This window comes from Anolis carolinensis, chromosome 4 (genome assembly GCF_035594765.1).
Source record: "Anolis carolinensis isolate JA03-04 chromosome 4, rAnoCar3.1.pri, whole genome shotgun sequence".
In the NCBI taxonomy this organism is placed as follows: Eukaryota; Metazoa; Chordata; class Lepidosauria; order Squamata; family Dactyloidae; genus Anolis; species Anolis carolinensis.
Genome location: NC_085844.1, coordinates 50,250,801 through 50,263,920, shown reverse-complemented (window position 1 = coordinate 50,263,920; position 13,120 = coordinate 50,250,801). Strand labels below are relative to the sequence as shown.

At 36.8% G+C, this 13,120-nt stretch overlaps 1 protein-coding gene across 1 annotated transcript in view; it reads right to left on the bottom strand.

Moving 5' to 3' along the window:
- Window positions 1-13,120, bottom strand: part of prkdc (protein kinase, DNA-activated, catalytic subunit) — a 110,478-nt gene that overhangs the window by 42,546 nt on the left and 54,812 nt on the right. Inside the window, exons 39-48 of the mRNA XM_062979346.1 lie at window positions 12,010-12,177; window positions 10,977-11,104; window positions 8,886-9,090; window positions 8,193-8,371; window positions 6,727-6,895; window positions 5,981-6,046; window positions 5,018-5,090; window positions 1,454-1,602; window positions 472-609; window positions 118-237 (exon numbers count right to left, since the gene is read on the bottom strand). Of these exons, the coding sequence (XP_062835416.1) occupies window positions 118-237; window positions 472-609; window positions 1,454-1,602; window positions 5,018-5,090; window positions 5,981-6,046; window positions 6,727-6,895; window positions 8,193-8,371; window positions 8,886-9,090; window positions 10,977-11,104; window positions 12,010-12,177 (1,395 nt within the window). The remainder of the gene's footprint in view (window positions 1-117; window positions 238-471; window positions 610-1,453; window positions 1,603-5,017; window positions 5,091-5,980; window positions 6,047-6,726; window positions 6,896-8,192; window positions 8,372-8,885; window positions 9,091-10,976; window positions 11,105-12,009; window positions 12,178-13,120) is intronic.

Below are 13,120 nucleotides of genomic sequence, written 5' to 3'. Positions count from 1 at the left end.
TATTCACGTAACATGCTGGAAAAGAGAGATTACTCTGGCCTTGCTGTAAAACAAAGAAAGGTGTAAAAGTACTGTTTATTTATGACATTTCTATAATATCATAAGGAATTAACTCACCTCTTCTGTATTCATTATGAGTTTTGCCACAAAGAGACGAATATTCAGTGGTATAGATGGATTTCCCAGTTTGTTGTGCAAAAACTTCATCCATGGAGGAAGATCTGGTGTATCTGTGCTCTAAGGACACATAGTTAAATCACAGATTACAACTGATTAACGTAGAAGCATACACACATACAAAGATACATGTAGCCTTCACTAGTAAATTCGGAAAAATTATATGGAACTTACTTTTTGTATTAGGTTTCAGTTCAGATAATTTGATACCAAATTCAAACTTCTGCTCAATTCTAGAACAGCTTAGAAAAAGAGAGTCCATTAACAAGATATTACTTTACAAGCCATACTCACTTTTTCTACTGCAGGCATGATGTTATTTCTGTGCATATGTTTAATCAAGGTAGTCATTGACGCCATACATTCATGCTGGTTGAGTTCATCCATTTCCAGTTCCATAACATCATCCAGAGCCTCAGATTCTGTGGGCTCCTTTAGAAACAACAGATATGAGTTCTGAAAATCCCATACTGAATTAATACTTCACATCTCAAACTTTCTTTTCACAATAATGTTTCCCTATAATCATTATCTATACCCAAGATATAGCTCAGCTATACAGTAAGAGTTAGCAATAACAAAAAATTAGAATAGCTTTAAATAGTGTCCCAATCTCATTAGAGCTGAAAATTCTAGTGACTTGTTAACATATATTTTAAATTCTCTTACTGTGGGTCTGATATTTAAACAGACCTGACTTAGACCAGATATAAACTATGTAATGGATAATCTGTGTGGTATTCCATACTGCTCATTTAAATCTGATTATCAAGAATGAAACACGAGACACCATTCCAAGACACATAGTATCCACATAGGATGTGGTGTTTGAATACAATACTGGTGGAATGGACAACTGTACAGGTAAGTATTATGAAAGTTAAGAAAACCTTAACTTACATTACAGGCATTCCTCAGGCAACCAAGCAGATGTTTCTGGGCATTACCGTTGATAGAAATTTGGTACCAGAGTTAGATATAATACAAAAAGAAGAGGTATGAGGTCCTACGCTACAAAATAGAAGAGGAATTCTATATGTTCCAGCAATTGGTTTTTTTTTTTTATTCCTATGGACCTTTTATTAACAATAGCCATAGGAAATCAGATAGTTTAATGGTTTGAGTGTAGAATCAGGATTCAAATCCTTGCTTAATTCTATTTCTTTTTTAAATCTAAAGCCCCACTAAAGGAAAGGAAATTATCAAGTGACAGGTTGTGTGTACACACACACACACACACACACAGTTTCCAAATGTAATATGAAATTAAAGTCACCTTTCTTCTGAAGCGAGAACCAGAGGCCCAAGAATCTTGTGACTGATATGAAAAACTTTGTACTCCAGTTGAGAAATCAAATTGGCTCATTTCTTCACTCAGACTGCTATCTACCATATATGACGCAGAAGCTAAATAATGTGGTTCAGCTAAAACAAATACATATACATATATTGTTATTCTAAAAGAGCAATTGATTTGAGAGACAATGACAGAATTGCTGCACAAAGCACTATGTGTGCCTTCATCTATCTATATATATAAAATGATAAAGTTGTTTGCGCAGTGACTATAACAACAAAACTAAACATCCCAGAAATACGAAATTTGGCAACACAATGCAAAAGGCTTGCCTCCCGGTTACAACAACACAACCACACCACAAAACCACAATCCGGACCCACAAAACTCACAACAACGCATCATGCGATAACAACACAACTAAACGCCCCAGAAATACGAAACTTGGCAACACAATGCAAAAACCTTGCCTCCCAGTTGTAACAACACAACCACACCACAAAACCACACAGGACCCACAAAACTCACAACAACGCATTGTGACTATAACAACACAACTAAACGCCCCAGAAATACGAAACTTGGCAACACAACACAAAAGCCTTCCCTCCAGGTTGTAACAACACAACCACACCACAAAACCACAATCCGGACCCATAAAACTCACAACAACGCATCGTGACTATAACAACACAACTAAACGCCCCAGAAATACGAAACTTGGCACACAACTAAACACCCCAGAAATATAAAACTTGACAACACAACGTAAAAGCCTTGCCTCCCGGTTGTAACAACACAACCACACCACAAAACCACAATCCGGACCCACAAAACTCACAACAATGCATCGTGACTATAACAACACAACTAAACGCCCCAGAAATACGAAACGGTGCACAACTAAACGCCCCAGAAATACAAAACTTGACAACACAACACAAAAGCCTTTTCTCCCAGTTGTAACAACACAACTACACCACAAAACCACAATCCAGACCCACAAAACTCACAACAACGCATTGTGACTATAACAAATACCAAATTTGACAACACAACTCATCCACCTCCCCAATCCCTACATTCACACTTGGCCTCCAAAAAAACAATTACAATAATAACAATAACAACAACAACAATAAGAATCAACACCAGCACAGGCAAGAAACAGCCAGGCACTGAGGCTGAGAGGCCAGTCAGTGCTACAGTGGGCCTCCAAAAAACAATACAGTAGCATCTAACTTATCCAACCTTCATGACCACAACAACAACAACAATAATAAACACCTACACAGGCAAAACAAAAAAAGGACTATTGTACCACAATAAAAATATAAACCGCACTCAGCAGAATCAGACATTACAACTAACAACAAACCAAAGACAACAGGGATCTCAAGCAATTATCAATCAACACAAAAATTGAAGAAGGTAACAGACTTGAAATACTACGACTAATGTGAGTATAAAGAAGGTCACAGCATAAATACAACCTAATGTAGACTGACCAACACCACCAGACTCAGACACAGCAACGCGTGGCCGGGCACAGCTAGTATATATATAAAAGGGTAATGAAATTTTGACCTAGGACAAAACAACAAAACTACACATCCCAGAAACACTAAACTTGGCAGCACAACCCTTCATCCATGCCTCTACGTTCATACAACAAAAAGAAAAGAAAAATAAAGTCCTAATTAGAGGGAGAAGGAATAATTGTTTTTATCCAATTGCTGCCAGTTAAAAGGCTAAGCTCCGCCCATTTGGTCTCCTAACAACCAACTCAGCCCAGGGGACAGGCAGAGTTAGGCCTCACTTAGGCCTCTTCCACAGATTATCTAATTGGCACTGGATTATATGGCAGTGTAGATTCAAGGCCCTTCCACATAACTATATAACCCATTTATAATCGTATATTATCTGCTTTGAACTGGATTATCTTGACTCCACACTGCCATATAATCCACTTCAGTGTGTAGTTGGACACAACTGGACTTAATTTCAGGAGAAAACCTTTACCCTTTACCTTAACTACCACCAATTCCTCAATACTTTATCTCCCATACCACCATACTTCGCCACAGCAACGCGTGGCCGGGTACAGCTAGATTTATAACTTGTTTCAAGATATCAATTACTGCCATTAAGCCTGCATGCAGATCCATGTGTCTCTGCATAAAAGAAAAACAACAGACTTCTATTTCACAGAAATGTCATAGAAATTTAATACAGTTTTCTGTTATTCATCCATGCAACAGCAACTAAAAGTGTCTTTTTAAAACAAAATTAAATACTCCGATTTTGACCGGAAATGTAATGTAACTGAGATTACTCAAACCTAGGATCAATTTAACAGAAAGTAAATTAGTCATGAATAATGGGCCCCCATTAATTTCAACAGCCTTAAGGATGTATTAAAATTTTAACAGTACAGCAAAAATATTTGATCTAGTAACAATATACCTAAAATAGTTCTTTCTCCATCAAAATGTTGCTTGCTTTAAAAGACATGCTTCCTCCTATAGTTGTGTATGAAATTATCAATCTTCTTTTTCTAGATCTCCCACCATGAAAATCAATGTACTGCTACAGCAGACTTGTTCCCTTCAATATCTTCTGCAAAATACACTACTTCACCACTCATTTCTGTCTGAAAGTCTGAGTGCATATAAAGTCATTTGACTTTCCCTTCTCATAATTACTGTTAAATCACCAAACAACTCTCCCTGAGGTATTTGGACTACAACTTCCAACATGCCTGACATTTAATTCTACCAGTGGTTCCCAACCTTTTTTTGACCAGGGACCAGTCGACCAGGGACCACTTTGACCAGAGACCATTGTCCAACATTAGTATCAAAAGGGTTAGTTTTTGGTCAACTTTAGATTCGGTTTGGTTACTTGGGGTGCTGATTCAGAAAACTGCATTGGGTAGACCACATCAGCTCTAATTTCTGATACAGAACATATGCCATCCAGTAGTCGCCATCGGCTCACCCACAGAAAACCATATTTAATAATCTAGAGCTGATGTGGACTATCCAATGCAATTTCCTGAATCAGCACCCCCCAAATAACCCCAGGAACAGGCCTAAAAACAAAAACACCAGGGTGCCCCGCTTCCAGGTGCCACATGGAACGGCTCCGCTTGGGGGGGGGGGGGGAGAGGAGGAGGAGAAGGAGAAGCAGCAGTCAGGAGGCTTGCTGTTGCGCCTTTTGTGGGTAGTCAGCCTCTCCCCTCCTGTCATCCCTGTTGCCTTGGCACTATAAGAGGGCTTTGCAAGACCAGTCGTTCTCGTTGCAACGGTGTAGTAACGGTGAGGCCGTGTACCATATTTTAGTTCTTGGGGACCACTGGTGGTCCATGGACCACAGGTTGGGAACCACTAAATTACACCAAATGTGGCTCGTTGAATTCAAAGCATCTGGAAAGAATCAGGTTGGGGCTGGCTTATTCAGATTTCAATCCCCTTGGGAAGTGATTATGGTTATTTCTGCTAATGTTATTATATGCAGCACCACATATATTTAGGATCATACCTGAATCCTCACTCACTGCTTCCCTGGCTTCTTTCCTAATGGCAATATACCGTTTCTTTCTTTCCAGAGGAACCTAAGAAAAGAAAAAGAGCTTACTAGTGATCTACCAACCATTGGATGTCTAAAAAACAGTCATTATCTTCTTCCATATTGACCAGGCAGAGTTTTCAAGGTTATAACTTCCTTTGTACAACAAATCATTATAAGGCCACTGGAGGAATACTGGGAAATAGCTTACATACTGATTATTTCATCTGAAGAACTTGAACAGATTCCCATTTAAAGAACCATTCAGTTTTTGCCTCAGACAGTCCTTCAACTTTGAGTATGCTGCCAGGGCTCATTCGGCTCATGCATGTTAAGCCAGCACCTCTCTGGAAACATCTATCTATCTCTCAGTTAGCTTCATGTATTGCCATTGTATATTCATCACTATTATTTTTTATCTCCCAATACTATATTTAGTAAATGTTATATTATACTTTGAACTTTCCACATTCTGAACAGCATAGTGGACTTACAGGTGTCTACAGAATTCCCCCTTTCAACACAAACCTATTCTGAAAGAAAAAGATAGGAGAGACTGGATGTCATGCTTTATAAGGAAAGCAATGTTGGAGTTAACTTTCATCACTATTAGGCTTGGTCAGCAGAACAGGAACCAATAGATAGATGTGGACTAAAATTTGATCAAATCATAGGCTCTATATAGGCTACTGTAGATTAGTACAGGCACACCAATGCAATGACAAAAATCTTGACCAATTCGGCCTACGTTTCGTCTCTAGCAGCAGGAAGACTAGGGAATACAGAATAGTTAACCTGAGTTTACCATCTATGAACTATCAACTGAAGGACAACGTTAATTGACAGCAGTATGTTTGTAGCATAGTTTGTTATTATTATGCAGGGTAAGAATGACATAACATTTCAGTTAAATGCCAAACACTACATTTTACCTACCTCAATCTCAATGGGAAATACGTAATGGTGTTGCAAATCCAACAAGTTTTCAAAAATAAAGAGAGACTGCAGGGAAGAAAAAAAAACCAATCATTCTAAGTTGCTGTAATTTTTTGCTTCAGTATTTTTTTTTACTGTCAACGTGATAAACCAGGCTTCCTTCAATGGCATCAATTGAAATGTGACATCCCAAGCCCAGGAAATGGCTGCCAAAATACAGTTAGTATAATATAAGCAACTTCATAACTGAGTAAAGGTATCCTCCTTCATTTATTGTAAATGAAAGCTTCTGTCACTTCAACGATCCTCCAGACAACTCCCCCCTCCCCAAATAGAACTGTTCTCTGGAAAAATCCCACTGAACAGAAGTACGAACTGGTATCATTCAATTATTTTTATTGCAGGTTGCTATCAATTTCCATTGACTACTCTGAATGCTAATGTATTTATTATTCTAAATATCAACATTAACATATTTCTAAAGTAAAAGACTGGTAATGTCACTCCCAGCTTACACACGTTGCATTTTCAAACATAAAACAGAAACTTTTAATTTCTCTTCTAATTGTTGTGGAATAGGTGACATGTTGAATTAAGCCATCTAATGACCCTAAAGTAGTGTTCAACTGTTTTCTGGAAGCCTGTACTTCCTATCTGATCAATAGTCCAGCTTATATGTGTGAAATTTATATTTGGAAATAGAGCCAGACACTGTTAATCTTGATGAAATTTGACTTAATACATACCTTTTCTGGTTTTTCTGTGAAAAGAAAGCCTTGATAGAATTTACTTTCATTGAACACACAGCTGACCACAGCAATGGCACAATTATAGGCAGCACAATGATACTGTCTTCTCTTTTCCAACAGTTGAGATTCTCCTGACATGTTTTCTGTAAAAGCATCATAGCAGGACCTGGAACCAAACATTTGAATGAAACTCATATTTTGAGATTAATCAGTAAATGCAGTGGTTGAACAACATACTGCAAAGCATAAATCAAAAGATGTTATGATTTATAAAAATCATTAGTGCAAGCCTCAGTCAGCTTGCTTATTTTTTTCAAAGTGGATCATCAAGTAGCTGGATCATCAAATGCAAAATAGATAGGCAGTCCTCAAGTTATGAACAAGATAGGTCCTGTAGATTTATTCTTAACCTGAATTTGTTTGTAAGTCGAACAGATACATTTTAAAGTGTAACTCCAGCCCCCCCCCCCCCCCCTCTATACATAGCTTTGAGTAGCATCAACATCCCTGTGATGTTTGGTTTGCATTCTGTGCCCTTGTTCAGAAGATTTCCCCTCATGTGGAAACAAGGACTGCTGCTAAAGCTTCAGTTAAGACACCTTTTCCCCATGATAACTCTTTCAGAAGTAAGCTTTCTTCCTAGGGATAGATTTCTCTCACTTCCTGTTTTCTCACCCTTGTTCTTAACTATGAGTTGTTTGTAAGCTGGATGGTTCTAACTCGAGGACTGCCTGTATCTACTTCTGTCAAGATACTTAATGGGACAAAATAAGATGCATGATAGAACAAATAGGAAGAAAATCTTCTTATGTTAGATGGTGATTTTAAAAAGTAGAAAGCACTAAGTCGGTGGTTCCCAACCTGCGGGACCCCAGATGTTTTGGCCTACAACTCTCAGAAATCCTAGCTAGTTTACCAGCTGTTGGGATTTCTGGGAGTTGAAGGCCAAAACATCTGGGGACCCCCAGGTTGAGAACCACTGCACTAAGTGCTTCCAGTTAAACAGATCACCATAAAACCTTGAAATGAAGGTTGTAATTCCAGATCTATTACAATGCTCACTGCATTTTTTTACCCTTTCTCTGGCACTAAGAACTTGATCTAAAGAGTTTTCTAGTCCTCCATAATAGGTTTTCATGACTTAGGGATCAAGAGCTTGCAGGAAAATAGGAGATTTTCCCCTTCCCACTTAAACAAGCTGCGTCTAAGTATTCAATGACAACAAGAAATACATTTACTAATTAATACAGTACATTAAACACAATGGCACTTATTTTTAAATAAATATGCATATAATGGAATCAGAAGTAACTTGGACTCAAAAGCATAACATCATGCACTCAAATAGGTATTATCTCTGTTTGTTTGCATTCTGTCTCTCACACAGGGAGCTTCAAGAATTATTTTACTAATTGTGGAAATCAAACCCAAGAATGTTTTAAAGCAAAAATGAATTTTTTTACTTTATTAGAATCTTTGTAAGTTCATTTCCTTCTACACAAGTGGAACCCTGAAAGGCTTGGTTAATTCTAGAGTCTTTAGAATATACATCATCCTTGGAAAGACGTGAATACATCACTTCCAAAATCTTGAAGTAGCTCATTTTCTTGGTGAGTTGTGTTTCGAAAGCAGGTTCGTTTGACTAAAGGGAGATACAAACAACTAGTTTTAGGAGATGGCTGGCAAGACTGCATTAGATAAAAATTCATGGTCAGAATTTACTGCTTCAACAATGCAAATATATATATATTCTACAGATGAAGAGTCCAAATAAGTGTATTTTTAGAAATACAGTATTGGCAAAATCCTGTATTATGCTTATTCAATGTCACATTGAATCCAATGTGATTTTGCTTTCTTTTCCTGGCTGAAGAATTACAGAGAGATGCTGCCTATGTGTCCCCTGTACTTGCCTAGCCACTGAATGTGTATGGAAATATAACCCACTACAGGGAGACAATGCAGAAAGGGTAATTAATACCTTCTTTGACAACATCCCCAGGTTGCTTATCCTAAATTCAAATCCTACGCATTTCTTCCCTCTGTTCTCTCTACAGATATATTGCTTAAATTCTATCAAAATGTTTTTTTAAAAAATATATAAGTATAATTATTAAATTATTTAAAATGTTGATTTAAAAAGACAGGGTCTTTACCTTTGTAAACCTGGACTTTATTGTATCCATAGCCTCCACAACAATTTTATTTAAAAATTCTTTCAATGCATCCAAGTTGCAGTGAAGTAGTAAGGTGAGCAGAGAACGATCTATATAGGCTTGGCGGGTTGCATTTGACAGGATTTCACTTTGGAACATTTTGTGCACTGAGTCCAGCAGCATCACTTGTTTATCACAACTACCCCTGAATGCAAGAAAAGCAGGCACAGGTCAGTAAATGTGACATCTTCACAAGGGCAATTTACTCACTTTATGAATAAAATCATGATCTGAGGGACATTGTTACAGGAACCCATTTGACACCATGGACTCCAAGTGAGCCGCTCTCCTGAAGCATTCCCATGATATGGGATAGCAGCTACTTCCCATCATGGCAAGTGACAGCACATAGCTGCTAGTGTTGTGTGATTGTGATGACTTGTTAGTGCAAATCTGCACTTCCAGGTGGGCAATGTAACTTTGTCCTCTTACTGTGCTGCTCCCCCATTTTGTTTATTTTATTTTTATTGTAGATATTTCCTGCTTCTTGGCAGGGTGTTGGACTCAATGGCCCATGAGGTCTCTTCCAACTCTTATAATTCTATGAAAAAAAATCATACAGATTTTTAAACTTCTCCGGAGAGAAGAGTAAATGCTGTAACAAAAGCTAGGGGACCCTAGACTTTCTCACACGATCCCTGGAATTATGACATGATCAGGGACTACTGATGCCATTTCCCTTGATGGCTTCATTGAGCAGAAGTGATGGATCGGACAAGTATCACAGAATTGAATTTTATTTGAATTATTCTATTCAGCTAAACATTCACCTTCCTGATTTGACTAAGAATTAGAGGGAAGGGAAAAGGCATCTAGCTCATGTCCTGAATCCAAATGGAGATTAGGAGATAGATGAGACTGGGGGAGGGAAAGGAATTTATTGGCTCAAGAAAGATGAGGAATTGCCTTGGAATTGGGGGAGACAGGTAGGGGGATTAGGTGTATGAGTGGGTTTTCAAAGAAAAAGTATTTAGAACCTTCCCTAGCTCATATACCAGGGCAGTAGTCTTCTACAACAGAGTCTTCACTAGATAAAAGAAACCTGAAACTGAATCTGTTGATATGGCAAATTGTATAAAACATTAGCAAAAAAAGCCCAACAATACACATAGAAACACAAGCAGCGAACACTATACTGCATTCTACTGTAAAGAGTGTGAATGAAGAATTTCAATGCAGAGCACAAGAAGGAATTTACAAACAGCAATGTCATCCCTAAGAACGCTCTCCAGTCTCTACTTCTTTCTCCAAACCTTCTCTTTAAAAAGGTAGGTTGGTTTTCGTTACCTATTTCCTCTTCCATCATGCCCCCACCCCAAATTCTGAAGACTCATAAAGCTGCCTAAAGTACAATAGTTGAATACGAGGAAAATTGAGAGATCAGGCATGTAACTCCTACTCTAACTTAGTCTGGGTGGTGACTGTAAATTATTCCTTTCTGGGCATCTCCTATACTGCATACAGAGAATAAAACACTTCCTTAAACAATAATTGCCAAACATACAGTTACAGTCTTCAAGAATCATGCTGCTTTCTTAAGTTTTACTGTTTTTAATTTTTTACTAATTTAATTTTTTTAAAATCTTGTTATAATAGTTGAAATAAAGTGTAATTTTAGTGTGTTGTCTAACTTGGTGGTAATGTCTCATTATTGTATGATGTCGAAGTTTAATGTGTTTTTTTAAATGTATGGTATGTCTTGTTTATTAGTTGATTGTATATACAGTAATGAAAAATTGCCATTATATGTTTTTGGCTGCCCAAAGTCCCCATTGGAGAGATAGAGCGGGATAGATATAAAGTTTATTGTTATCATTATTATTATTTAGTATAAAAATGGGAAGAAAAAAACCCTATAACATTTACATTCTCAAAGATAGATAATTTGTATCCCCAACACATGCTTTCCAAACTTTTGAAAAGTTCCCCAAATTTTAATACTTAAATGACATGCTTTGTAAGAGGGCTGGATGCGTATATTTGTGTGCACGCACATACTTTGTACTATAAAGAATCAATATTTGGGATCACCTTCTGGCAATTCTTTTGAAGCTGATTTCAAACAATTCCTCCATTACATGCCTGCGATCCCGGCAAAGAATTTCTGTCATCAACTGCAATAATATGGGACTCTGGGATAATACAAGTGCATCTAGAAACTGGGGAAGAGACAGACTGTATCATTAGAGGTTGCATAATACACAGGTTGTGAGGCTGAAGCTCTCAAGCAAGTTAAGTAGCTAACTTGCTATCAAGCAACATAAGTGAATTCACAAACTGCCAGTGACATCTAAGTAAAGCATATAAATTGATCGTATAGTATATATCTTTTCTATTTCCATCTCTTCAATGACCACAGCAAAACAGAGCAAGAAACCTTTTACATATGGATACTGGAAAGGCTACAGATTTATTTCAGCCAATATGCAGCATACCAATCCATTTGGTTTTTGAAAATTTAGTAATTCATAACTTCATAAACATAAAGGCAGTCTATTTAGTATATGGATTATAAAAGGAAATAAGCCTAGTACAGTCCAATATTTTAATAATGTCTCATTTTTTTAAAAAAAAATCCATATTGAAACTAAAAGCAGGTCTTTAACTGAAGTATAGAAAACATAGGTGATACTTCTGCATACAATATGCATAAGTTTTACTACAGACCCATAACAGGGAGAATTAATTTTAAAACATTTAGAAAATACACATTTCACTGCATAGTAGTCACACTTTGGTGCCAATTTTATTTTATTTTATGTGGAGAAAAAATGTGCTTTTGATTCGCTGGTTTCTCCCCCCTCCTCCCCCCCCCCCCCCCCCCCAAAAAAAACCTGTCCTACCTCTGCAAGACAAGGAGGAAGGGGGAAGAAGAGCTTCATTGTTTTTTTAAAAACTGTCTTTCCAAGAGATCAATGTTTTCATCTGATGATTAAGGATGATTAAGGCAAGAAACCAATTTTTGGATTGGAAAAGAGGGTTGTGATGATTGTACTGTGGCAACTATGATGCAGTGAAATACAGTATTCACGAGAACCTAAATAAGTTAGACGTATACACTTACCTTTTTAATGCAATCTGCATAGTTGTTGTATTTTAAGGTTCCTTTGGGAGATTCATCAGATCTCAAAGGAAAATTGAATACTACAAGTTGATCAAGTGCATTTTTAAGTTCACCAAGTCTTTCTCCAGTAAGATTGGTGAAGAACGGAAGAATAATAGCTGCTTGACTCTGTAAAAGACACATAATTTGGAATATTGATCTACATGTTCATTGCATCAAAGCTTTAGATTCCGAAGCTCTCACACTTCAAAGAAAAAAATCTGTCAAGGATAAATTGAGCATGGTTAATTTACGTTAGAAATGCAAAGCTCCTTTACCAGCAAACAAAAGCTTCAAAGGGTATTTATTCCCTGTTTTCCTTCTCAAGAATATATTTTAAACTTTTTCCAGTTGAAAAATTTGGAAGTGTTGGGAAACGTGATGAAGTAGTTTCTCCTTTGAATGAATGCAATGTTTGAATGAATGAAAGACATGTTTTAATCACTATAAATGCTGGGAAGTACATTAACTGAAATGTATGAACAATTATATCTAAGACAATATAGAGAATTAAGAAAAATGATTTCTATGCACATTAAAGACATATCCAACACTCAAATCTAGTCATTTTATAGCTAGTGGATGCAGATAAAATTGAAGGTTAAAATTAAGAAGTCATTTTTTTACAAACTGATTCTGATTAGCAACTTATGGTGCTAATATTTACAAAAACATATATATTATTAAGTTAATATGTTCAATGTTGAATTAAACTTTATATCCTGATATGAGGTTATTTTAGTATTTATGTTTGGTTATAGGAGTTTGCTCTTATCAAATAACACAATTTTCTATAAAAATGGATTTCCATTTTCATTTTGCAGCACTTCAAATGGCACAAAATGTAGCACCTTTTTTGGGTGGGGGGGGGGGAAGATTCACAAGCTTACAAGGCTTATATAATTTATGCAGTAATTACATTATGAGTGAATCCTGTGTTGTTCAAAAATTAAGATAGGTTTAGACTTAAAAGGTAAATAAACATGGCACATATGGCAATTTCCCTTGTATTTTCCTCCAGAATAAAAATTGTTTTCCATGGTTTTAAAATTTGTAGAAATATTAATCGATC